This window comes from Mesocricetus auratus, unplaced genomic scaffold, assembly GCF_017639785.1.
Source record: "Mesocricetus auratus isolate SY011 unplaced genomic scaffold, BCM_Maur_2.0 Super-Scaffold_4256, whole genome shotgun sequence".
Taxonomy (NCBI): Eukaryota; Metazoa; Chordata; class Mammalia; order Rodentia; family Cricetidae; genus Mesocricetus; species Mesocricetus auratus.
The window spans coordinates 128514355-128540559 of record NW_024429182.1 but is presented as its reverse complement, the minus strand read 5'-3'; the positions used below and the strand labels follow the sequence as shown (position 1 = coordinate 128540559).

Below are 26205 nucleotides of genomic sequence, written 5' to 3'. Positions count from 1 at the left end.
GTGCAAGTGGCCTGAACCATCCCATCCACCTCTGGCTCTCATCTGCTTTGGTGTGACTTGGACCTGTCATATGTGGAATGTTCCTGGTTTATTTGCACAGTCTTGTAAAGTCTTTTCTTCAAACTAGCAGCAAGAGAAATGAGAGAGCAGCACTCGGGAGGCAGAGGCAGGTGGATCTCTATGAGTTTGAGGCCAAGCCGGTCAACATAGTGAGTTCCAGGACATCCAGAGTTGCACAAAGAAACCTGTCTGGGGGAGATGGGGGAGATGAGAGCTATTCAGTTCCTTTGGCTTTGATGCAGGGCTCTTGTAGTGCTGGTTATTGAACCCAGGGCCCTGCGCATTCATATTCTCTCTCCCTTCCCCCCTCCCCTCTGCCCTTCCTCCCTATCTTCCTCCTCTCTCCTGTTCTTCTGCCCAGCTTCCTTTTCCCCAGCTGTCCTGGAACACATGAAGACTGGGGCTCACGCAGCACACTGCCACTGAACTGCACCCCCAACTCAGCCTATTGGCTACAAATGCATTTTCTTACAGCAAGCCACTGTGATTTTTTTTTCTTTTCAGACATAGGTACCAAACAATGGTTTGCTTTGTTTTTAGAGACAAGGCTTCTCTAGCTTTGGAGCCTGTCCTGGAACTGGCTCTGTAGACCAGGCTGGCCCAAAGAGACCCACCTGCCTCTGCCTCCCGAGTGCTGAGACTAAAGGTGTGCACCACTGCTACCCAGTTGCAAACAGTGGTTTTGAACATACCAACATAACAAGTTGCCCAGTGTTTAGTAGCTACTTTGATCCGATTCCTTGGAGGAAACAGTGCTACCTATGGGGCTCATAATGAAAATGAGTACCCAAAGACACTGACATAGTAGACATAGAGAGCTTTGCTGTACACAGCCTGGCACAAAAGCCTGGTGCAGTGTCCTAAAATGAAGACAACAGGTGAAACAGGAGTGTGGCCATTTGCATGAGAATGGCCCCATCAGTTCATATATTTGAATACTTGGTCCTTGGTTGGTGGAACTATTTGGGAAGGATTAGGAGGTGTGGCCTTGTTAGAGGAGATGTGTCATTATGGATGAACTTTGAGGTTTCAAAAGCATATGCCGTCCCCAGAATCTATCTCTCCTCTCCCCCGACCCCCACCCCCGCCTTTTCTCTCTGCCTTGTGCTTGTGGGTGACATGTAAGCTCTCAGCCACCACTCCAGCACTATTCGAACCTGCCTGCTGCCATGCTCACCACCATAATGGTCATGGACTCTGACCCTGTGGAACTGTAAACCCCCTATGAAAGCTTTTTTCTATAAGTTGCTTTGGTCATGGTGTCTTATCACAGCAATAGAAAAGTGACTAAGACAAGAGGATTCTGATGTTTTTAAAGTAAGGGTAATGCTGTGTGGGAGCCCCTGTTTGTGGGCCTTCAGTGGGATCCAGCCAACTCTTCGGTTCGTACCTGAGAGGGGGAGTGTGGATTGAGAAGGGGCAGATAAAGATGCAAAGAAGACAGAGACACAGGATAGAGTCAGGAGGGCAAATCCGTGAATGCCCCAAGTTTATTCTTTGACATTCTCATGTACCCCAACCAAAAGGGGGGACATGGCAGAAGACTTGTATTATCATGTATGAGGAGCAAACAAACTTTCTTACCTTAATCCTCTAAACATTTGGTAACCACACCTGGCCTTCAGAGTCAAGAGTAAACACCTGAGCCCAAGTCTGTTGTTGTTATTTAGATAAGACATCCACTACCAAGACCAAAACATCCTGCAGTACCTAAGCCTTGGAACTTTAGGCCTTTTTTTTTTTAGATTTATTCATTTATTATGTATACAGTGTTCTGTCTGCATGTCTGCCTGCAGGACAGAAGAGGGCACCAGATCGCATTACAGATGGTTGTGAGCCACCATGTGGTTGCTTGGAATTGAACTCAGGACCTCTGGAAGAGCAGCCAGTGCTCTTAACCTCTGAGTCATCCCTCCAGGCCCCACCTTAGGGCCTTTTAACTTAACTAAGGGCAGTTCTGAACTCTCTGACTTGAGGCAAGATGAAGAGGAGCCGTCCTCATGAGTCCTGACAATGCTGAGGATACAGAAGACCAAGCCCACCCCGAGCCAGTGTTCTGAGCAAACCCACCCAGTGGGGAGGAACCAGCACAGCCGCTGCAGAAAACAGCACAGCACTCCCTCACAAAGCTACACAGAATCCCCAGGTGCCACTCACCTCTGGTGGCTTAGGTAGGGTTTTATTTCTGTGAAGAGCCGCTGGCAACTCTTAAAAAGGAAAGCATTTAATTGGGGCTGGCTTACAGTTCAGAGGTTTAGCCCGTTGTCATCATGGCAGGAAGCATGGTGGCCTGTAGGCAGACGTGGTGCCGGAGAGGTGGCTGAGAGTACTAAACATTCGGTTCTGCAGGCAGCAGGAAGACACAGGGAGCCACTAGGTCTGGCTTGAGCTCCCGAAATCTCAAAGACCACCCACAGTGGCACACTTCTTCCAACAAGTCTACAACTACTCCCACAAGGTCACTGTGGTGCCCAAATTCTGAACCCCAAAATCACCAAGAGGCCCATTTCGATGCAAAAACAGAGAGTCTTTTATTGTAGTTGTTTAACGAGCTCAGGCCCTTCATCCATTCACCACAGTGAATGGCTGGAGAAAGACCCTGAGAAACCATGAGGCAGGGATCTTATAGGGCAGTGTAAGGGGAGTGTCTAGGGGTATGCAACAGTCTTGGGACTGGTGCACTTTCAGGCTTGGACGACCTGCCCTGTGTTGATTGGTCAACTGGTTGTTATGGCCCATAGGCCCTCCCAGGGCGGTTGCTATGCTCTGCACCTCATTGTTGTTCACTTGTCCATAAAGCACACCCAGAGCTGTAAAGCACAGCCCCACCAGCTAACTTCTGATTGGTTCCTTGCCACAAGGAGGGCATCTGACCTTAGTGACCAGGACAGGAGCAGCAAGGTCAGATGAGCACATGTTAGCCGGTAATGGCTGCTAAAATGTGGGGGGGGGGGGACTGGTCATTTCAGTCACACCTCCAATAATGCTGCTCCCTATGAGTCTGTGGGGGCCATCTTTATTCAAACCACCACATCTGGATATAGACGGAAAAAAAGAGTTGAAGATCAGGGACTGGGGCAGATACTCAGACATCAGAGTTCAGAGCAGCATTTGTTAAGTGACTGTTTATAGATGGGGGGGGGGGAACAAGTGTGCGGTACTCATACAGCGGCATACTGTTCAGTCTTACAAAGCGATGAGATCCTGTTCTGTGCTACCACATAGATGAACTAGAGACGCAGGTAACATAAGGCTCCCCTTACATTGGGTTCATGACTCCTGCAGGTCGTGGAGATGGAGGGTATAGCGGTGCTTGCCAAAGGCTGAGGAAGAGAGACCATAGGGGACTGTTGCATAATGGTGTAGTCGCTACCTTTCCTGTGGCAAGGTGCTGGAACAATTTAAGGAGGGAGGGTGTTGTTCTGGTACAGGTGTACAGGTTCAAAGGGAAGCCACGGCGGCGGTAGGAGGCAGCCGGTCACACTGCATCTTCTTTCAGGGATCCAGCGTGGAAGGAAGTGCAGGAGGACCACAAAGTGTGGAGGCTGCCAGTAAGTCACTTTCTCAGGCAGGGTTCCACCGCCTCAGGATGCTACAGCCCTCCACAACACCACCACCTCCGGGGACCAAGTGACTCAGACACGCCAGCCTGGGCAGCATTTCACGGTCAAACCCCGGCAGATGGCTGTGGAGAAAGTCCTAGAGATGCACTGTGAGGATGAACGCCCAGCACTGGGCATGAAATAAACACCACTGAACTGTTCACTTAGAAGTTGTTAAGTGGCGCACGCCTTTAATCCCAGCACTCTGTGAGTTCGAGACCAGCCTGGTCTACAGGAGCTAGTTCCAGGATAGCCTCCAAAGCTACAGAGAAACCCTGTCTCGAAAAATACACAAACAAAAGTTGCTAAAATGATGAGAGAGTGGTACAGAGAGAGAGAGACAGACAGACAGAGAGAGAGACAGAGAGACAGAGACAGAGACAGAGAGACAGAGAGACAGAGACAGAGACAGAGAGACAGACAGAGAGAGGAGAAAGCGAAACACTAGAGACTGGGTGGCACCAGAGCCATTCAGAGGACCTGAATGATGACAAGCTTAGGGACCAGAATTGGGGTCCCTGGAGCCAGGACTACATCTCCATTTCTTGAACCTCTGAAGCAGCTCTGATGTCCCCAATCCGGGAAGGACCACACCGCCTTGGAAGAGAAACTACTGGCTTGCAATACAATTGTCCTGAAAGCCATAGCTCCAATCAATCCCTTGGGAAGCCTTTGGGAGTTTTTGTTTTGCTTTGAACACAAAAATAACTGTCATTCTGTGGTATGATTCCCCCCACCACGACCCCTAGCCATGTGAATTGTTTCACAAGCCACTCTTTCAGAGTCTCTCCCAGCACAGCTGGCTTGTCCCCACCTAGGGTCCAAACGCTTCATTTCATCTAAAGGCGGCATCCCCCTGCTGCTTCCCTTCCGCTGCTACGCTGTTGAGTCTGGACTCCCCCACCTTCTTCCAGCATCTCTTGAATGATAACTTGCAAGGCTCTGCCCAGGAGACTGGCTGGGAGACAGTGTGACAGCGGGGGGACATGGATGAGTGCTGCGTGCCCATTTCCAAGGTACAGAGACAGGTAGTAGGTGTAGTCGCAGATGTACCTGCAACCACAGGAAACTCCCCATTACTCCTGGACCCTGTCACTTCCAGACAACGGCAAATGCAGTGTTCATAAAGCACGAGGGAGGGCTGGAGAGATGGTTCAGAGGTTAAGAGCACTGACTGCTCTTCCAGATGTCCTGGGTTCAGTTCCCAGCAACCACATGGTGGCTCACATCCATCTACAATTCAATCTGGTGCCCTCTTCTGGTATGTAGGCAGAACACTGTATATGTTTTAAATAAATAAATAAATCTTTAAAAAAAAAAGCATGAGGGAACTACCACTTGAGTTTGGTCCTTCTGCCAGAGAAAGGACACAGGGCTAAGAACATACCAGACAGACATTGGGTCTTGGTCTCACAGTCTAACGGCCAGCAAGCGGTCAGGGCAGAATTGAACCAAGCTTTCAAACAACTCATACTAAAGCACCTTTAACCACAGTGGCTCTCTCGCTTGCGTCTTCACTCAGGCATTTCTTTAGCCCTTGAAGAGAGGACAAAATGTTTACTGGGAAGGGCTGTCAGTGTTTGGAGAAGAGGTTAAATTAATCTGCAGGGCCTGTGACAAAGAATGCAACTCAGGCGATGCCTGTGACCAAAGCAGCCACCTGGACAGCATAGGATAACATCCTGAGGAGAGAGAAGGGACTCTGAAGGATATTCCCTGTCTCCCATCCGTTTGGCACATGGACACCTGAAGTGTACCTGCCGGCGTCTCGGGAAAAGGCCACCTCCACATCCTCAACAGAAACACGCCGGCAGACTTCCTTCATACTGATAACAGACAGCATCACTTCTGGGCCACCAGGGAGGCACACTCCACCCTCAGGCTGGAAGCCTCGGACGTCTGTATCCTGATAGCTTCGGTTCTTGCCACACTGTTCCAGAAAGATGGCCTTGGCGGAAGTGTCCATGCCCACATGCACAACAAGCTGTGTGAACACACATATCAGAAGTCCCGGGACACCAGATCACTAGATGTGCAGAAAAGTTGAGCCATGACAGAACCCAGGGTGTAAAACAACCCCAGGATCCCTGACTGGTTCCCTAACTAATGGGGCTGGGGCAAAAGGAACATGTCTTTGGATCGACTGAAGGCATTTAAGTACGTCCCTGTTTCAAATGGCTCTTACAAGGTTGTGTGCTCTCTTTCCTCATGGGTGGGCAGGAGCAAGCAGGAATCTAGGATGAGGGGGGAGGCGGGGGGAATTGGATTTTAGCAGAATCTCACATCTTTTTAATGTAACTTTCATAAAGAAGGCTAGCCATAGTCTAATCAAACCTTACTAGACTTTCTTTTGCCTCCTTTGAAAATAGCTGCAGCCTTTGGATAGAGTCTTACCACAGGGTGCTGTGCTTGGCCTCCATTCTGTTACCTTTGGGGGAATGGATATTTGCATCCCCCTTTTAGACAATGTTTATGTTCAGTTACTATGTAGGCAGAATGCTTTTATTTGTGTGAAATGGGGTTTTGAACTCATACTGTAGATCAGGCTGGCCTTAAACTCACAGAGATCCACCTGCCCCAGACTCCCAGAGATTAGAGGTGGGGCACCACCACACCATGGCCCTGGCAGGGTGCTTTGAAGGTGGCTTGGCCCTGGGTGGACTGTCATCTCACCAGCTTCCCTAGGCCTGAAAGCTCTCTGGCTTAAATCCCTGACAACAGCTGGCAACACAGCCATAAAGTGGGACTTAATGCAGATCTTCTCTCTTAGGTGTGACCTATCCCTGAGCCCTGGCTTGAAATGAGATTCACGTTTCTTATACCCGGGAGGGAGAGGCAGGCATGTCTCTCTGAGTTCAAGGACAGCCAGGACTACAGAGAGAAACCCTGTCTCAGGAAAGAAAAAAAAAGCCCATTTCTTACCCAGTCATCTTGTAAGATCTGCCTACCCCATGTTTCAGCATAATTAATATAGGAACCCAGAATTTTATGTCAGAAGCTTGGACCTCACACTGGTGATGGGGCCCAGGAGAAAGGTGCACTCCAGCCTTCAAATCAAACCTAGAACAAGGCCCAGAAAGCTCCTACGCCCTGGCACATGAGCAGTCTCCCAGGCCCCCTGTTTCTCCAGGCATCACTTACTTGTGGTTGAAAATCCTCCCAGATTGTGGTGAGCCTCCGTTTTACCTCCCTGTAATCCACAGGCAGCTGCAGAGTTCGAAGTTCTGTGTGAGTGTCCAGCCCTAAGCCCAGCTTGGAGAGTTCCTGCAACACACAGCAAGAAGACCTGCCTAAGCTTGGACACTGTGCTCAGGGTCTTCTCTGGGCCTCAACCCTGCCCTGCTGAAACGGGGCTCCCTGGGGAGACACATCTGACCGAGCCGTGTTTGCAGAGCCAAGGGCTGTGGACTAGGATGAGCCAGGGGGAGAGGCTGGGAACACACAGGCCAGCGTGGTAGCTAGGATAGCAGATGGGAGCGCAAGCGCCCGAGGCCTTTGGGAAACTGGTACGACATGCTGCTCCCAGCAGCTGACAGGTGCATGTCACAAGACAAATCAGCTAGCACCCCTGGTGCTAATCCAAGCACCAACTGTCCGGTGCAATCTGAGGAGTCCCTCATCATCTCTACCGACAGAACAGCAGGGACACTCCACCCCAGGAAGGATGGAAATTGAAACTTGAGAAGACTGCAGATGTTGCGTGGAATGCTGAGTCTGGTGTGGACTTCTCTAGGACAATAGGGAACCATGGGAAGACTGTGGTCAGGAAGCAAAGAACTACCTCATAAGCAAGTGGAGGACGGGTAGAAGTGGGGTAGGGATGTCTCTGGGTCCATTTGAAGTAGGGGAGGGGGAGCTGGTCCCTTGGCTCTGTGTGCTTGGCATTAGCAGAGAGGTCATTGCAGAGACAAGATCTGAGCAGCAGCAAAGGTGGTGGATGTTTTTAGAGAGGAAGGAGGAGAAGGAGGAAACAAAGAAGGAATGAGGGGGAGAAGGATAGGAGGGAGGGAAGGCCAAAGGAGGAGAGGGGAAGGAGAGGCTGGAGGACGGGGAGGGAGGAGGAGGAAGTCACAGTGAAGGATTGTGGGCATCCTCCTTCTAGGGGGAGGAGGAATAGGTGGATTAGAAGAATCCTGTGATCTTAGAAGTGTGAGCTCACTGTTGTGAGTTCAACCAGGAACGCAAGGCCCCATTAGTGCTTTAGTTTCTGCCTATGCCCTTCCTGAACTCTTTGCCTGGCATTTCTGGGCAGCCAACAGTATGCCTTCTGGGTAAGATGGGCTGCCCACAGATCCCAGGTCCTTCTCTGGGCTCTGCGGAGGTGGAACTCAGAGGGAGATGGGTGATCTGTCAGTCGGTGCCAATCTTCTCTAAGGATGACGGACATCTAGACAAGGGTTGGAATCTCCCAACCCTTGACTTCCCTGACTGCAACATAGTCACAAGTGCCCCTGGCGGGGTTCCCAGGAAGGGTAGGCAAGGCTGTACAGTTGGAGGGTCTCCTGCAGGAAGATACTGCTTGGATCTTGGAGGGTTAGTAGAAGGTTACACAGTAAAAGAATGTTTTGGAGCAGGAACTACACAGTTTGGGGGTATACAAAGATCCTCCTCCCTGCTTCCTTTCTCTCCCTCTTCCCTCTTTCTCTTTCCTTCCTTCATTCCTCCCTTTGGACAATTCTTACCTCTCCTTCCCTTCCCCCTTGTCTCCCTCCCTTCTCTCCATTCATCTTTCCCCCACTTGTCATGTGATCACTGTGCATGAGTCAAATAATCCAGCGATCGTCTTGGCTGCTTGGCTCTCCAAATGGGAGTGACAGAGCGGAGTGATCACGGGGTCCCCTATCCCCTAGGGGAAAAGGAACGACCTGAAGGCTGTCAGGTATCACTGAGGCCCTGGCTGGGTTCCCACATTATCCCAGCTGGAGGCTGGGGAGAGCTCACCACCACGTAGATGGAAAGAAGCATTAAAGAGACAAGAACAAGGCAGGGCTGAATGTTGGAGCAGCTTGTCTAGCCTAGCACGTACAAAGTCTTGGGTTCCATTCCCCGCACTGAAGACATGAAATAAAAAGAGTACTGGAGAAGGAGGAGCTGAAATACAGGAGAGCCATTAGTGATGTGTGATGCAGTCCTGAAGAGGACTTTACAAAGACTACTGAAACTGAATTCTGTAACGAGATTCTTCCCGCCAGGCTGGTCCCAGAGTCGTGTCAATCCCAAACAACACACAGAGACTCTGTTACAATGCTGTCGGCCGATGTCCAGGGCTTATCATTGGCTAGTTCTGGCTCAAGTATTAACCCATGACTACATATATATATATGTAGGAATATATATATATATATATATATTCCTATAAGGTCTTATCTTACCGAGAATGCCAGGCTCATGTGTCCTCTCCTCCTGAGATCACATGGTGACTCCCACTCTTGACTACATCTCCCAGAATCCTCCTAGTCCCACCTATTTTGCTTCCCTATTGGCCAACAGTGCTTTACTCATCAACCAATATGACAAACATATACACAGAAGGACCTTTCCCCATCAGAACTCCTCTGAGATCGGATCAGTAAAACGAGATAGGATCGTGGCTGTTCCCTGAAGCCGTGGGTGGAAATGGAAACACACAGGCATTGCCAGTCCTGAGCATAGAATCAGGGCTAATATCCATTTTTACAATCGTATAAAGGCCCATCTTTCTCTATTAACAAATAGTGTGGTCACCATCCCTAGGCTGCCCCTGGAAGACCCTTGGCGCTTTGCTAGGCATCTCCCACAGCCTCATGAAGAGTAGTCACCAGCCCCATCCTACACAGGAGACAACTAAAGTCCACAAGGACACAATTAAGTAGAAGAAGCTGCAGGAAGCAGTGTCAAGAGACATACAGAGAGAAGCCCAGGGAACCCCTGAGGACTGTCCACACCCTCATTCCTGTCATGAGAAAGCTTGGGGTCCTAGTTAGAAGTGACTCTGTCTGAGCAATGTCAAGTTCTGTCCTCCATAGACGATGCTTAACCGAGCCCACTCCCAGTATCTTTTCTGTGATTCTTCCAAACTGTTAAGTCAGTCTCGCCAGGAAGATCCAGGAATGAATGACAGGGACCCTCTACCCAATCACTGTCTCCAAATATTTTTGATCATGTGCCCCACTAATCAAATGTTTGTCATGCAGTCCTGATCGTTAGCTGGTGTCAGGGTGACACAGGGTACAATGGACACTTCACGCTCTCTGCCCTGGAGGTCAAGTGTTAGGATTCATGGCACTTCCGCAGGACACGTGCTTTGGAGAGGGCTTCTGTCCTTTGTTTGGACCAACATGTCAGCTTGCACTTGTTTTTATGACAAATAAGGGGCTCTAGTGAGGGCCACAGGAACTGTCACTCCTCATTTCCTGTGGTTCACATTATTCGTTTTCTCTCCTATGTGTGATGCTGTCACAGATTTTTCTTTTATGAGATCCCTTGATAATAATGTGAGGGTTAGCTTCATTAAGGCGGAAGAACATGATCCTGAAACCCACTAGCGGGCGGAAACGCTTTATAATGAACTGAGAGTGAGCTGAAGAAGACAGGCTTTGGAACACCATTGTGTCCCTTCCCCCGCCAAGGATGAAAGGCCCCCCTCATCCCTCAGGATCCCAGGCTGGCTGAGGTCCTGTGAAGACACCAAGCAAGGCAGAATGCCACGCTCAGTCCATTCGCCACACACTGCTCCAAGTTCTTATTTTTATTGCCCATGCAGAGACCGACACACCCACGGAGCTGGCCGCCATTGAAAGAAAATAGTATTTCTGAGGATGTCGGAGAATTCGGCAGTCCTTAATCAGTCTATGACTGGCCACATGACCCAGCACCCCCACTTCTGAGTTTATACCCCCCAAGCTGAAAGCTTGCAGAGTGGTCAAGCAGCAATCCAAGGGTCCATCCGTGGATAAACCAAGGAAAACTGGCAGGATAGAGAATTGGTCTACCTTTAAAAAACCCTGTCTCCTCTTCCGCCTTCCTTCCACCCCCCTCCATTTCTTAATTTAAAATGTTTACATGTATTGGTTTATTTTATCTAGAGATGCCCTCCACAGAAATATGAATACAAAATAATACTAATTACCGGGGGAAGGAGTCAATAGTGAGGTGGGAATGCTCCAGAAATGAATAGTGCTGAGGGTCAGATAGTGATGGGAATGGGCTCACTTGAAAAGTTAGTGGTATGTCTATTTACCATCATTTTGAAAGCTATTTTACCACCACCCTCACACACAAGAAACACTTTTTAACCTGACTAATATCTGTGGTCTGGAAAGAGCCTATACCCAGAGCAGTGGCTGAGCTCAGCATGTCTGTACCTGGAGGCCAGCTATAGTTCCCTCATGCCATCAGGACAGGTGAAAGACAAGAGGAAACAGTCATGTGTGCACACACATCTGTGCATGTCTGTGCATGCATGTGGAGGCCAGAGGGCACCCCTGGGTGTTCTTCTTCAGACATCTACTTTTTTTTTTAAGGCAGAGTCTCTCACCAGCCTGGAACTCAGCAAGCAAGCTAGGCTAGCTAGCCAGTGAGACCCAGGGAACTTCTCTGTCCCCTCCTTCCCAATGCTGGGATTGCAAGCATGCACCACCATGCCCAGCTGTTCTTTCTTACTTGGGTCCTGGGGACTAAACTCAAGTCCTGATGCTTGCAAGGCATGCACTTGGCCATCTGAGACATCTCTCCAGTCAATAATAAAGTCTTACAAATGAAAAAAGAGAGAGTGGTTCCAGCATAAACACACAAAATAAACATTTGTGGGGGGTATTTTTTGTTTGTTTGTTTTGGGGGTGTTTATTTTGTTGTGTTTTCTAGACAGGATTTCTCTGTGTAGCCCTGGCTTTCCTGGAATTCGATCTATAGACCAGCCTGGCCTTGAACTCAGAGATTCACCTGCCTCTGCCTCCCTAGTTCTGGAATTAAAGGCGTGCACCACCACCAGATGACAAACATTTTGATGGACAGAAAAATGTTTGCTCAGATTCCTTAGTTGTCCCTATCTTAGGGCCCTTTAGGGTCCCAGCTAGGGCATCACAACACACCTAGTGGTCACGTCTTCTCTTACGGGGACTTCCTTGTTTGTAAATGACTTTGACAGTTCTATGGGCCACTAGTCAGACACTGTGTAGTCTGTGCCTCAACTGAATCTGTCTTCTGCTCTTCTCATATCAGACTGGGGCTCTAGGATTGGAGAACGATGACTCTGGAGGTAGAAAGTGCCCTTCTTGTGATGATATTTCAGGGTCCAAACCGTCGACAAGACTTGTCACTGTAGATGTTGACTCTGATCACCTGGCCAGGAAGTTTGTCAAGCATCTTCCCCATAAAGTGCTGTTTCCTCCACTTCACAGCCTGGGTTCTGCAGGGAGGTCCCTGTGCACAGTCAGCACCTGAGGACAAAGATGAAGATCTCCACAAGGCAGGAAGTATCTGCATAATTTATGCCCTGCAGAAGCAACTTGACTCTCCTCTCCATAATTTAGATAGAGGATGTGGGTAATTGTCTTCAGAGTGGAACTGGTGCTTGACATTCATTTTGTGCTTCAGGTTATGGTTTCATTCTTGCATACCTTCTTACCTCCCTCCTACGTGGGGCTTGACTACCAAGACCCCTCCGTCCAGGAGTATTGTAGGCATCTGTGGTTTATTATCTGCATCAAAAGGTGGACTTGATGCTTTTTAAGTAACTGCCCTTCTTCTGTACAATGACTGTTGTTTTTCATTAAATTCAGGAGCTGCCCCTTAAGCAACTGCTGTCCTAATCAGCAATTGCAACTACCCAGCTAGCAGAAGCCCTTCTGCAGCACTGGCCATAGCCAGCTAGGTAGGAATTCAGTTCCCTCAAGCATGGCTCTAAGTTACTGCTAAAGGGGACTTTATCTAGATCTCTACCCCTCTATAGAACTCAGGATTCAAAGGTCGAGGTGATACTCTGTTTGCCCACAGAGGCTGAATAGCAAATAGCTAACCTTTTCTCCCGGTTCATGTCTCCCCAAAACTGGGTCGTTTTCTGCTCAGCCCCCATTTAAGAACTCTAGTTACACATGGTTTCTCCCTACTACTTCCTGTCAGCTGGTTGTTAACTCAACCTCCTGACCCCAGGTTAATTTTATTTAATCAAACAAATGTAACATGCCTTAAAATAATATTCTACAACAAATGATGACAATATGCTTCGATGAAAGTTGTTTGAGAGCTTATGCTGACCTTGGTCACCTGACTGAGAGCCTTGTGTCCAGTCTCTTGTTTACTTCTAGGATTTTCCACTTAATGTTTTGTTTTGTTTTGAACCATTATTGATCTCTGTTCACTGAAACCACAGACAAGACAGGACTACTGTAGAAGTCTATACACATTTTCTGGCCCTCATCCTCACCATGTACCATACCGTACCATTATTATTTCATTTACCTGGTAAGCTGCTAAAGAAATGCTTCGGCCTCCTAACAATGGGTGACGGTCACAGTCAACTGCATCTTAGTCTTTGTCAGAGTTGGGCAGTTCTGAAGTGTTTTTGGCTACTTTGAACACTAGTGCTTGGCATTGGTCTCTGGGGTTGAGATATGGAGAACGTATGTGTTTTACTGGCTGTCTTTCTGGATTCAGGTGCTTCTAGAAAACGATTTGAAATGAATCTGAAGTATTTATAACTCCAAAACTTAAGAAGTGTTTTAGTTAGGTTTGCTATTGCTGTGAGATGAGGCACCATGACCTCAGCACCTCTTATAAAGGAAAGCATTTAACTTGGGCTGGCTTACAGTTCAGAGGTTTGGTCCATTACCATCATGGTGGGAAACATGGTGGCATGCAGGCAGACATGGTGCTGGAGAAGGAGCTGAGAGTTCCACATCTGGATTGGCAGGCAGCAGGAAGACAGAGAGCCACTGGGCCTGGCTCAACCACAGTGACACACTCTAATGAGACCAGACCTACTCCAACAAGGCCATACTCCTGATGCCACTCCCTAACCATTCAAGAATGAGCTATGGGGGCCATTTTTAATCATACCACCACATTCCACTCCCTGACCCCCATAGACTTATCACAATAAAGAAATGGATTCAGTCCAACTTCAAAAGTCTCCATAGTCTATCAGTCTTAACCCTGTTTAAAAGTTCAGAGTTTCTTCTGAGACGTATGGCAATCTCTTAACTATAATCCCCTATGAAATCAAAATAAAAAAGCACATCACATACTTCCAATATATAATGGCACAGGATATACATTACCATTCCAAAGGGGAGGAAATGGAGCACAGTAAGGAAATACTAGACCAAAGCAAGACCAAAAACCAGTTGGGCAAATTCACATCTCCAACACCTTTCAGCTGTGTGGACTGCAACACATTTCATTTTCTGGAGCTGGTTCCATTACCTGTTAGCATCCCTCCTGGGCAGGTATCCCATGATTCTGGCATCACCAACATTTTGGGATCTGAAAGGCAATCCAGGCTTCATCTTCACAGCCTCACACAATGGTCTCTCTGGGCCTCCAGGCAGAGACATTCCTGTCACACACCTGGCTTCCGTAGCATTCCCTAGTCACAGAGGGGGATACTACAACCCCATTCTTGTATCCTTGGCTCTAAAGCCAAAACCTCATGGCCAAAGTTGTCAAGTTCTGTTGCTTCTGGGACTGGAACATGGTCTCCTCATTCAAACACATTTTCACCAGCTTTCTGATTTTCCGTGGTTTTCCTTATGGCCTAAATTTGGCTGTCCTAGAACATAATCTGTAGACCAGGCTGTCCTCAAACTCAGAAATCTGCCTCCCAAAGGTTGAGATTAAAGACAGTGTATCATCACACCAGGTCCTAAACTTTTCCTTAATTCCTTTCCACAAGTTAGAATATTAGTTGGGTAGGGTCTTGTCCTATTGTCACCCCTCCCATTATTCCATTTAGCATCAGACTTTTCTTTAATCTGTTTATTTCCTTGAGCAGTGGACTTGACTCTATTATACTTCCTGGTGCTCCTTTTTTCCTCAAACTATACATTTTGTATTTTCCCTTGTTTAGCTTGCCCCTTTTTATTACAGACCTGCATAAGCATGGCCACTAATAACCAAGCAACACAGTCAATACTAGGCTGTCTGGAAATCTCCTCTGCCAAAGATGTTAAGCCATAACTCTTCAATTTAGCTTCAGGTAGATTTTGTTTGTCTGTTTGTTTGTAGCCACATTTTTAGCCAAACTAGGCTGTGTACTAATATCCTTCTCCTCTGAATCCGCTGGAGCCACAGTTCAAATCACCCTCAGCACCTCTGTCTTCCATGCTCCTACGAGTATGGCCCATTAAGCCCTGCTTGAAGCATTCAACTGCTCTCCTAACTCAAAGTCCCAAAGTCCACATTCCACCCATATGAAACTTGGTCAGGCCTTTCACAGCAATACCTCAGTCCTTGGTATCAATTTCTACTTAGTTATCTTATCCCCAGTGACACACTTCCTCCGATAAAGCCACACCTCCTAATGCCACTCTCTAGGCATCTATGGAGGCCATTCTTACTCAAACCACCACATCTAGAAACTAGATGATTGGGGGCAATGGTGATGCAGCTGCTGCATACATCACTGCAGAAACTTTGGGCTTGTGGAAGGGTGAGGAGCCCAACACAGATGGTTCAGTGTTGAACACCTGGGCTCATACTGCTGGTCAACAGCACTGGGTCACACTCTTGGGAACTCTGCAGAAAATGTCTCTTTCACTGTGAACTTTTAGCCTTTATGTTATTTTTCTGCCTTTCCTTTTCCCTTCAACATTCTCTCATTTATGAATGGCTATAACAAAAAAATCCTTTGCATTATGATTTGTAAATAGCTCATCTTATTCCTGGAGGAAAGATGCTCAAGTATGGAAATAAATATTCCTTTTTTCCCCACCTGTAACCCATGCATTCTCATTCACAGTGCTTTGTACAGGTGATTAAACATGGCTTGGGAATATACATGATATCAACAAGATTTAAGTTTACTGGAAGAATTAAGAGGATAGAAAGAATGACAATCACTCCTGTGCCCAGTTGATTTGTCCCCTCGAACACATGTTACAGGCCAGGCCCTCTACAGGACAAATATACATGACATTAGTCATTACAGAAAGTAATGGTTTTTTGTAATTGCTTATACAAACTCAGATTGTTTAGGTCATTTCATCCTGTTTCTACATCTTTACAACAGTCAGTGTGTGCTGAGTATATGAAGTCCTTTACCCTCATATGGTCACTTAGATGACTATTCCTATTGTGGATAATGTTGGCTGTTGGCCACCGCTTTCAGTGGTTGTTGAAAACCAAACAGGAAGATGACAAAGCAAAAGTGTAGCCTACTGCATATTAGAGAAGACACAGGATGACCCATGGGGAGAAAATAACCGATGACCTACGGGGAGAAAACAGCGCTGCACATTGACAGCAAAGAGGTCACAACCAACTCTGTCCAGGGGAAGAAAGGGAGAAGAGAAGCAAGAGTCATAGTCATGGGCCAACGAGGAAGGCAAACTGAGGCACCAGGAGCCAGGCATGGCCCAGGCAGCCTTGGGAACCTCTCTTTATAGATGCCACGGAGGCTGTATTGTCAGGTTTCTGCTGTAGTCACCATCCTTTGTTTCTATTAGAAGCAAGATTAGCAGACTCTGTTCCAGCAGCTGTCCCTGAGGAGATGGTGGGTATGAACTTCTAGAAGGCCGCCCATGATGAGAGGCAGTAGAGAGAAGACTATCCTTCTCTATGCATATTAGTTCTGTCATTTTGTTAAGCCTGGTATTATGAACCATTATAAATACTGTACAGATTTTTAGTCTCAAGACTCACCACTCCCCCTGTGTGTTTTGCGCCATCATTCTCTGATGATTTTCTTTCCTTCTGAGACATGTTCTTTGTACAGTTCCTTTATGTTGTCCTTCTGAGAGCAAACCTCGCATTTGTTTTTATGAAAATGTCTTTACTTCAGCCACATTCTTGAAGAATAATTTCCTAGGCACATGACTTCTGTCTGGCAGTCATAATTTCAGCACTTTGTAGATTACTACTCTATTGCTTTTGAGCTTGTATTGCTATTTTTGAGAAAATAAGCCTTAGTCTAGTTAGAGTATCCATTTTTGTAAGTGAACCATCTCCTCTCTCAGCTTTTTAAAGTCTTACTTAGTCTTTTGCAGCCTGTAGCTTCGCTGTGATATGTTTAGGTGTCAGATTTTCTTTGTCCTTATCTCTGTGGATTCAAGAATTTCATCACTGTGTCTTTGAATATTGTTTTCTTCCATTCTCATTGTTCTCTCCTTCTAGAATTTCACTTAACCAGAAATTTCATTATTCTTTACAATATCTCCCTTACACTTCCTTGTCCATCTTTACACTGTCCTTTGAGTAATCTCTTCGCATCTATATTCTAGTTTACTAATTTTTCCTTCATCTCTTTCTGAACTGTTATGTATGTGTTTGTGTGGGCAAAGTCTATCATCTATTTCTCTATCATCCATACACCTCCCACAAGATCGATTATTCACGCATAATCTATTCAACTTATTTCAATTTTACAATTCTGGTTTTGTTTTGGTTTTTTGGTTTTTTGAGACAGGGTTTCTCTGTATTGTTTTGGAGGCTGTCCTGGAACTCACTTTGTAGACCAGGCTGGCCTTTGAACCCACAGAGATCCGCCTGCCTCTGCCTCCCAAGTGCTGGGATTAAAGACATGCACCACCAACGCAGGGCTAATTTTACAATTCTGTATTTTTCAGAATACTCAGAGTGATATAACAATTACTACTGAGAGTTATATAACCAACCACCAACACAGTCAGTGTCAGAACAGAAGACTCAGTGGGTAATGGTGCCTCGTACCTAAACCTGATGACCTGAGTTCCATCCCTAGGACTCACTCAGGGGAAGGAGAAAACTAACTCCTACATGATGTCCTTTGACCTTCACAGGCAAACCATGGCATACACACACGCCCAGAGCTGTCCTTGACTTTCTGCATGTCTGGCTATTATAGAAGCATCTACTTTGCCACCCTCCTGCCGCTTCCTGGAATCCCCTGCCTGTGTCTCTTTTTGCTCTGGCTCACTAACCTTAATGAGCCTCGAGCCTCTCTCTTAATCCTCTCCACCCTCCCACTTCCTGTGCTGATCCTCCCATCTCAGCCCACGTGTCTGTGCTTCGACTGTCTATCAGAAACACCTTCTAGTGGTAACCGACTATCTGCGAGCTCCCTCGGCATGCCCACCCTGTCCTTGGGCCTTTAAGTGACTTCCTTTTTTGTTTTTGTTTTGTTTTGTTTTTCGAGACAGGGTTTCTCTGTGGCTTTGGAGGCTTATAGACCAGGCTGGTCTCGAACTCACAGAGATCCTCCTGCCTCTGCCTCCCAATTGCTGGGATTAAAGGTGTGTGCCACCCTGCCCGGTTTTAAGTGACTTCCTTAACCATCACCATATTCCCATGCATAGAATCATATATATATATATATATATATATATATATATATATATATATGTGTGTGTGTGTGTGTATATGGGAAACCGAGGCACTGGAAAGTTTGGCAGCTTACTTGTCTCCCACTACTTGCAGCTGTGGGACCTGAGTGATAAACCGGAAGAGCCTGCCTCTTTTGCATTGTTCACGGCTGCAGAATGAAACAGAAGGGTCGGGGGCCACTGAGGACTTGGCAGAAATCCTGCTGACCAGGGACTAGCTACAGAAGCCAGGAGCTGGCCTCTCTGTTACCTTATGTGTCATGCGAGGCTTGGCAGTAAGCCCAAGGTTCTCTGAGCTTTTCCGTGACTGGAAAACCAAAAGTCCAAATGCTAACTCAAGGGTCAAGAGTCTCCTGCCTGCCATGTGTTGACAGACCACAAAATCAATGCCATAGCTGCCTTGGGTGCACGACACCAGCAGCTTTGCTGCATTTTCTGCTTGACTGGGAAACCCTGAGGATAGACTCCAGTCCCTGTATTTGGTTTGATCAACAGGGGTGTGAAATTGAAAGCCGAGTGTGACCAGGCAGCTGTCAATATCCAGAGTCTCTAAGTGACACCCATGTGAGAACCGACAATTGCCCTAAGAGTCCTGGCAGGTCAGGGACAGTAGGCCTCCTTGTGGACAGTGGGCAGTCAGCCACATCCTTAAAAGCAGCTGTGCTGTTGACAGTGATGATCATTTATAAAGTGCTCGTCCTGTGCCCCGCACCATGCTTGCACAGAACAGCGTGTACAAACTGCCGTGCACACTTACCTGGGTCCTCAGTGAAGTCCAGCAACGTCAGTGCTATCTCTCCTCATGCATGAGTGAGGACTCAGGCTGGTGAAGATGGCTTTCGCCAGGCCTCACAATCCAGAGGAGAGGACAAGAACTTAGTTCTAGGTGCAGCAGAGCTCACACTGGGCCTTCCATGTCCTACCTAGGAGTGACCCTTAACTACCTTTCTTTACTGCACAAATGGGAGAAGTGCCTGAGAGCAAGTCACCACACAAGGACCAAAGACAAACCAGGTGTCTTCCCTCCAAGGTGACGCTGGTTACTGGGAGTTCCATGCATGGGGGAAGGAGCCAGCTTGGTCTGGGGCAGGGCTTACCTTTACGGCTTCCCAGCTGGAATTCACCAGGTACTGCCGGAAGGGCCCAAAACCTGAAAAGATACCCAGAGTTTTGCCCAAGCCAGCAGGTGCCACCCAGTGACAAGTTCTGTAGGCCCCAGAGAGCGCCTGCAACCTTGCTCATCTGGATGCCTCCTCGGGGTTCTGTGTGTGAAGCCCAGTGAGGGAGTCCAAAAGAAAAGGGAGTGTATGGGGCTGAAGAGATTCCTCAGAGGTTAAGAGTGCTTCCTGGAAGCTGGGCATTGGTGGCACATGCCTTTAATCCCAGCACTTGGGAGACAGAGGCAGGAGGATCTCTGTGAGTTCAAGACCAGCCTTGTCTACAGAGTGAGTTCCAGAATAGCCAGGGCTATACAGAGAAACCCTGTCTCAAAAAACAAAACAAAACAAAGACTGCTTCCTGCTGGTCCAAGTTTGCAATTGCCCAAAACCAACTTGGGGAAGATAGGGTTGATCTGGTTTATAAGTTACTTCCTATCATCAAGGGAAGCCAAGGAGGCAGGGACCACACAGGGATGCTGCTTACTGGCCTGCTTATGTAATCCAGGGCCATGTGCCCAGGAGTGGCACTACCGATAGTGGCTCAGGCCCTCCTTTATCAATTAGCAATCCCAAAGCTGCTCCAGTCAGTACACTGAGTCACTCGAGGGTCCCTTCTTTTCAGGTGTATCACGCTGATAATGAAGCTAAACCACCATGCTGGGCTTCCAGAGGATCTGAGTTCAGTTCCCAGCATCCATGTTTGGAGCCTCACAGGTATCTGTAACTCCTGCTCCAGTGAATCTGTTGGCCTCTTCTGACCTCTGCAGGCACCCATACATACATGGCTCAGGTACACGCATGCATCCACAGTCAAAGAGTAGAGAGAAATGCATACATGCTTACTTACTGTGCTTGGTCTCATTTCTCCACTCTCTTACAGTTTACAATTCCCAGCCTAAGGAATGGTGCCACCCACAATGGGCTGGGCCTTCTCATATCAATTAATTAACTGTCTTAATTGTAGGCACAGCCATGTCCACAGGCCAGCCATTGTCTAGGGAATGGTGCTGCCCACAGGAAACTGGATCTTTCCACATCAATTAACTTAGCTGGGACAATCCTCAAAGACATGCCCATAAGCCAACCCAACTCTTCAACAGTTCCTCGTTGAGACTCTTCCGGTGATTAGGTTCTACCAGGGTAACAATCACAACAACTTAGCAAGGTATGGGATCACCCATATGTTGTGATATTACTCTACCATGAAAAAAAAGTAGAAACAATCCTGATACTCACAAACTGATGAATAGAAAACAAATGTGGAATAATCCATACAATGAAATGCTTTGTGACAAAAAGACCTGAAGTATTGGTAATACGTAAGCATGGTAAGAGAAAGAAGTTGGTCTCAAAGGACAATATACTAAAATCCATGTATGCTAGATATTCAGAATCCGTGGTTCCCTGTGACTGAACAAGAGTCAGGACACTAATGGGGTCTCCTTTAGCGTATTAAAGAACATCTGTCTCTGTATCTATATTATGTGGCAAGGGGACACACATATATTTTGATCCAGCCTATTTGGTGTTCTCTAAGCTCCTTGTATGTTCATAGGCATGTCCTTCTTTAGTTGGGAAAGTTTTCTTATATGATTTTGTTGAATATCTTTTTTGTGCTTTTGAGCTGGATTTCTTCTATCCCTATTATTCTTAGGTTTGGTCTTCTTATGGAGTCCCAGACTTCCTGGATGTTTTGTGCTAGGGATTTATTGGATTTAACATTTTCTTTGATGGATGAATCTATTTCCTCTACCACATATTCAATGCCTGAGATTCTCTCTTCCATCTTTTGTATTTTCTGTTGGTGATGCTTGCATCTGTAGCTCCTATTCACTTTTCCAGATTTTCCATTTCCAGAATTCCCTAGGTTTGTGTTTTCTTAATTGTTTCTATTTCATTTTCAAGTCTTGAACTGTTTCCTTCCCATTTGATTTTTCCCCCCTTGGCTTTAAGGGATTTATTGATTTTCAAATTTTTGTTTGTCTTTTCCTTGATTTCTTTAAGGTAATTTTTTCATTTCCTCTTTAAGGGCCTCCATCACCTTTGTAAAGTTATTTTTAAGGTCATTTCCTTGTGTTCCTGGAATGTTCAGGTCTTACTGTTGTAGGATCACTGGGGTTCTTGTGGTACCATATTGCTCTTTCTGCTGTTGAATGTATTCTTACAGTGGTGTTTACTCATCTCTTCTTCCAACTCGTGTGGGCTGTGCATGTGCCAATGCTGTCCGCTGAGGTTGCAGAGGAGGGATAGCTGGCTGTGGGGAGGATGTCCAGGTGCAAGGGGTGACAGGGTGGGTCTTGGGAGACAGTGTCCAGTGGGTGGCAGGGGTGGTAGTCAGCCTGGAGGCGGGGCTCTCACCTGCTTGCAGGCTGCTAGGGATCACACCAGAGCGGTGGAGTTTCACCAGAGTCGGGGCAAGATCCAGCTGCCTTGCTGGTGCTGAGATGGAAGGGGGAGGGATGTGCCCTGGGATTTAGGGTCTGGACGCTTGGGCAGTTCAGCTGGAAGTCACTTACCCGTTCTTCCAACTGGTGTTCTTTGTGCCCGTGCCTATGTCACTCTTCATTCTGCTTCCTGTCCACCGGCAGAGAAGCAGCCCGCCCCTCTACTTTACTGTCACCATGACGATCTTTCTCAGATACAACAGTGCTACCCACGGTGGGCTGAAGTTTTTGTTTGTTTGTTTGGTTAGTTGTTTTTTGAGACAAGGTTTCTCTGTGTAGCTTTGTAGACCAAGCTGGCCTCGAAATCACAGAGATCCGCCTGCCTCTGCTGGGATTAAAGGTGTGCACCACCACCTACCATCTGAAATTCCTGACAAGAGCTAAAATAAACATTTCCTCCATCTATGGTTCCTGTCAGACATTCTGTCACAGCCACATGACCAAAATGAAAACTAACTCTGTTGTTTGTCAACCCGATACAGCCTAGAATCTCTGAGAAAATCTCGGTGAAGGGTGGTCTATACTGGGCTGGCTTGTGGGCGTGTCTGTGGGGGTTGTCTTGTTAACTGGGAGACCTAGTTTGTTTGCAGGTAGCACCCTTCCCTAGGCAGTAGGTCCTGAGCTATACAAGGAGGAGCAATCAAGCCAAGCAGGAGAGCTGGCATGTATGCACTTCTCTGGTCTTGACTGTAGATGTGCTGTGATCAGCTGTCTGGAGTTCCTGCATTGACTTCCCCACAATGATGGGCTGTAACCTGCGATTGTAAATTCCTTTATCCTCTAAGTAGTTGGTTTTGAGTTTGTTTGTTTTGATCTGGATATTTTATCACAGCAAAGTGAATCTGGAATACACATCTAGTGTTAGAATGGAAGACGGAGGCAGAAGGAGCTACAAGAGAGTAGCATGAGGGGGTTTGTGGCGATGGCCAAGTTACACAGCTTGACTGTGGGGTGATTCCAGGAAGCTGCACTGGTTGAACTTGTATGGGGTTGTTTGTGAGGGCATACACTCTCATTCCTCAAACCCTCTCTCCCTTTCTGTTCCCCACCCTCTCCCCCTCTCCCCCTCTCCCCCTCAGGGTCAGGTGATGGGATGAAAGATGTAAGGAGTTCTCTGTGTATTTATTTACAAATTCCTCTTGCTCTAAAAGATTTCTGAAATGGCTGGGTGGTGGTGGTGCACGCCTTTAATCCCAGCACTCGGGAGGCAGAGGCAGGCGGATCTCTGTGAGTTCGAGGCCAGCCTGGTCTACAGAGCGAGTTCCAGGACAGCCTCTAAAACAATACAGAGAAACCATCTCAAGAAAACCAAAACCAAAAACTAGGAAAAAAGAACTCAGAGAGCAAGGCTAGCAGGTCCTGTTTTACTGGGCTATCCTCACCATCAGGACTCCCTTGGAGAGAGAGAGAGAGAGAGAGAGAGAGAGAGAGAGAGAGAGAGAGAGAGAGAGAGAGAGGTGTGTGTGTGTAGTCAGCCAGGGAAATCTGGTGGAATCAGGGGACCCTTGGAGAAGGTGTAGGCTCACCTGATCTCTCCTTTTACAGTTGGTGCCAGCCAATACCTTGCGTGTGTGTTGGAGTCCTAGCACTTCTCCCACCTGCCTTAATGCCAGTTATCAATTGGGACAAGGTTTACACAGCCAGCAGATCCAGTTAAATGAAGAGTCTGTTCCAGCAGCTCTAAACACGGCCAATAAAGGTAGCCACACTCTGGAATCCGTGGGCATTTCCCAATGGCGCCTGACTGCCAGCCACTTGCGAGCAGACTGCGGGCTGGTGGGAGGAATGCAGGGTAAGACGTGAGTCCAAGGGGGGGGGCAGCAGGTTTGGGGGGGGAGGGCAGCAGGTTTCCATCCTCGGATTTCACTTGAGACAGGCACAGCTTTGGCGGAGAGGATGGATGGTTTCCTGAAGTCGCTGAGTAATTTGAACCATGCCAATCTCTGACCCCAGAGTAAGGAGACAAAAGTACAATCAGAGAAAAAAATGTTTGGAAAGAATTTTCTTTTCCCTCTCTTTGGAAGGCTGATCGTATGAATTACTGTCCGAAATAGCTTTCAATTAAGACAGGTGACAGGAATCCTTCATGCTCCCTTTATGAAATGCAAGGTGAGTAACTTTGAAATGTGCCAAATGTGTCTAACTAAAAATAAATAAATCGCTTTGGTGTCTAGCTAAAAATAAGAGCGTTGTGAGGAAAGAGCAAGCCCCTTAGGGACCAGCTGTGACAATGACAAGGTGCATGTGTCTGGGGTCACCAATACGTCCAAGCTGACCTTTAGGGGTTCAGAGGCATCAAGCAGCGTGTGTGTGTGTGTGTGTGTGTGTGTGTGTGTGTGTGTGCGCGCGCGCCCACGGGCTTTGGTTAGTTCAGTGTTCCCATAGCAAGAGCACCCTGGGGTTGAGGACTGCAGACTCCATTAAGGAATGGTCATTGTAGAAGGACAGTGTGAGTCTGGTGAGGGTCTGCCCTTTCAATCCTTTCTCCAGGGTCCTAGGCTTAGGGACAGCAGGTGACAGCCTGGGCTCCTCCCCATGGGGCTGAAGGGCAAACAAGGTCTGAGTGAACTTAAGCCACAAGTGGGCACCTCCGTGCATGCCACTCGAGTTATTTGTGGAGTCGGGGGCTCAGAAGCAGGAAAGCCCGTGTTTTAATAGGGCAGGGCAGGAAGTCAGTTTCCATCTGGAATTCCTCCCACCACCAACCAGTTGCCACTCATGTTCCCCTGGGAGAGCTGTTTACGAGCGGTGTCGCGCAAGTGCGCATTCCAGGTGCCAGCAGAAAGCAGCAGCCACCCGGAACGCAAGGAAATGCGGGCTTACCGGTCACCACCACACAGCGGGACTGGGAATCCATGATGCCGGGCTGAGCTAAGCTGGTGGGGGCCGCGCTAGCCACGATCCGGGAGGGGAAACTCGAGGACCACGTGGGGAGTGTGGCAAGGCCACGCCCTCGGGAGCAGAGCTGGCGGCCTTTGGACTCTCTAGCCTAGAGGGTCGCAGCTCCGCCAGAACTTCACTCAGTTTAGGTGGTTCAGTGGGATGCTTATCATCAAGGCGCTCCACCCTGTAGGGGCCAACTGTCCCAAGACTGCGCGGGTACTAGGACCCACGACTAAAATAGCTCAAATTAGAACCGCCGGCCACTCTCTCTGTTGTTTACACCTACCTCGATCTCCACGCCTCCCACCCCCACAGGGTAGAAACCCTTGCTGCCCCAGAGTAGTTCCAGGTGCTTAGAAATTGTGACTTGGTTTGAATTCCGCAAAACATTTAAACAAGCAACCAGACACTCGGAAAACACTCACTGCAAGCTGACTGTGGGCGTTGGTTGCAAGCACCTGCTGCTTGGACCCCGTGCGCCTGCTGTCAATCTCAGCGCCTGAGTTTTCTTGTTGTGTGGCGTGGGGCTCACCCCCGCCCGCATGCATGGCGCACACCGCCTCCCACGCATGTCCCCAGCTGCATCAGCCTGGAGCTCACCAGCTGGCTGATGTCTGCTGGCTTCAGACTGTTTCATCCTGTCTGTGAAGTGCTTCCTACTGCGCTCCCTGGCAAAAGTGCCACCCGATGTCACCCACAGTCTTGGCATTTTTCTGCGTGCCAGATGCACCTCGGCTCTTTTAAATTTCGTTAGCGATACAATAACAAGAAACCTAACGTTTGGGCCAGTTATACAGCATGTTGGCCTTTCAAATATACTATTAGCATTTTTTTTTTAGCCGAAAACACTCTTTTTCAAAGGATGTGTAATAGAGACAAGACCCATACTTCTCTTTCCCCATCTGGGTAGGGCCGGGAAGCCAGTAGAGAGCTAACACCACACCCTACAGCTTCGGGGGAGTTCCTTGCGCCCTGGGTGATCTAGTGAGACCCAGAAGCTGTAACTACTTAATTGACGCTGACTTTTTTTCCTTTTCTTTCTTTTGTCTTCCTTCCTTCCTTCTTTCCTCCCTCCCTCCCTCCCTCCCTTTTTAAAGAGTATATCTTGTTAATTGGGATGCCTGCTCAGTGACACCTTCCTTTTAATTGGCCCCTGGAGGTGGGGTCCTAGCTTCTTGTTACCAGGGACAGGTTGGAAACAGGCCATTTGTTTCAGCTAGTTTTCTCCCAGTGGGCTAAGGGCTTTGTACTGGGCCTTGCTGGAGTAGCGTTGGGGGAGGGAGTTCTAGTTTCTCACAGTCTTGCGGGCTTCTGTAGACACTGTCCAACTCCCACTTCTGAGGTGTCCCTCCCTGGCTGGTGGTGTCAGTATTCAGGCATTTCTACTGGCAGGTCCTTGGGGTTCTGACAGGATATGTCTTCAGCTACAGCCACTAAGAGCACCACCTGTGCACATTCACTATGTTCCCTGTTAAAAGGGCCCTGCCCACCTCCCACCCTCCCCCTCCCCAGAGGCCGGTCTCCCCTCCCCCTCTTTCTCCATTCACTTTCCATCAATAAA

General features: G+C 47.9%; 1 protein-coding gene across 3 annotated transcripts; it reads right to left on the bottom strand.

The window, feature by feature from the left end:
- Positions 1-3170: 3170 nt before the first annotated feature.
- Pgpep1l (pyroglutamyl-peptidase I like) lies at positions 3171-24764 on the bottom strand. 3 transcript variants are annotated; one of them, XM_021235177.2, is made up of 5 exons: positions 24585-24762; positions 19255-19307; positions 6804-6926; positions 5420-5646; positions 3171-4715 (listed from the first exon to the last, which is right to left on the bottom strand). In XM_021235177.2, the coding sequence occupies exons 1-5, from the start codon at positions 24616-24618 to the stop codon at positions 4502-4504; spliced, it is 651 nt and encodes a 216-aa protein (XP_021090836.2). In that variant the 5' UTR covers positions 24619-24762; the 3' UTR covers positions 3171-4501. The 3 variants fall into 3 exon arrangements, 2 of the variants coding, with proteins under 2 accessions (XP_021090836.2, XP_040586356.1); XR_005870557.1 differs by having other exon boundaries at positions 4620-4715; positions 5145-5646; positions 24585-24764; XM_040730422.1 differs by lacking the exon at positions 24585-24762 and adding an exon at positions 23288-23531 and having other exon boundaries at positions 5420-6926.
- Positions 24765-26205: the final 1441 nt, after the last annotated feature.

What these genes read in the sequence shown, in the direction of transcription:
- Pgpep1l (XM_021235177.2), bottom strand. Translation starts at nt 24,618, where the DNA reads ATGGATTCCCAGTCCCGCTGTGTGGTGGTGACCG. An exon ending in CCAGCTGGGAAGCCGTAAAG is followed by an intron (nt 6,927 to 19,254) that starts GTAAGCCCTGCC and finishes TGTGTGTTGCAG; the next exon opens with GAACTCTCCAAGCTGGGCTT. An exon ending in TTTTCCCGAGACGCCGGCAG is followed by an intron (nt 4,716 to 5,419) that starts GTACACTTCAGG and finishes CTGTGGTTGCAG; the next exon opens with GTACATCTGCGACTACACCT.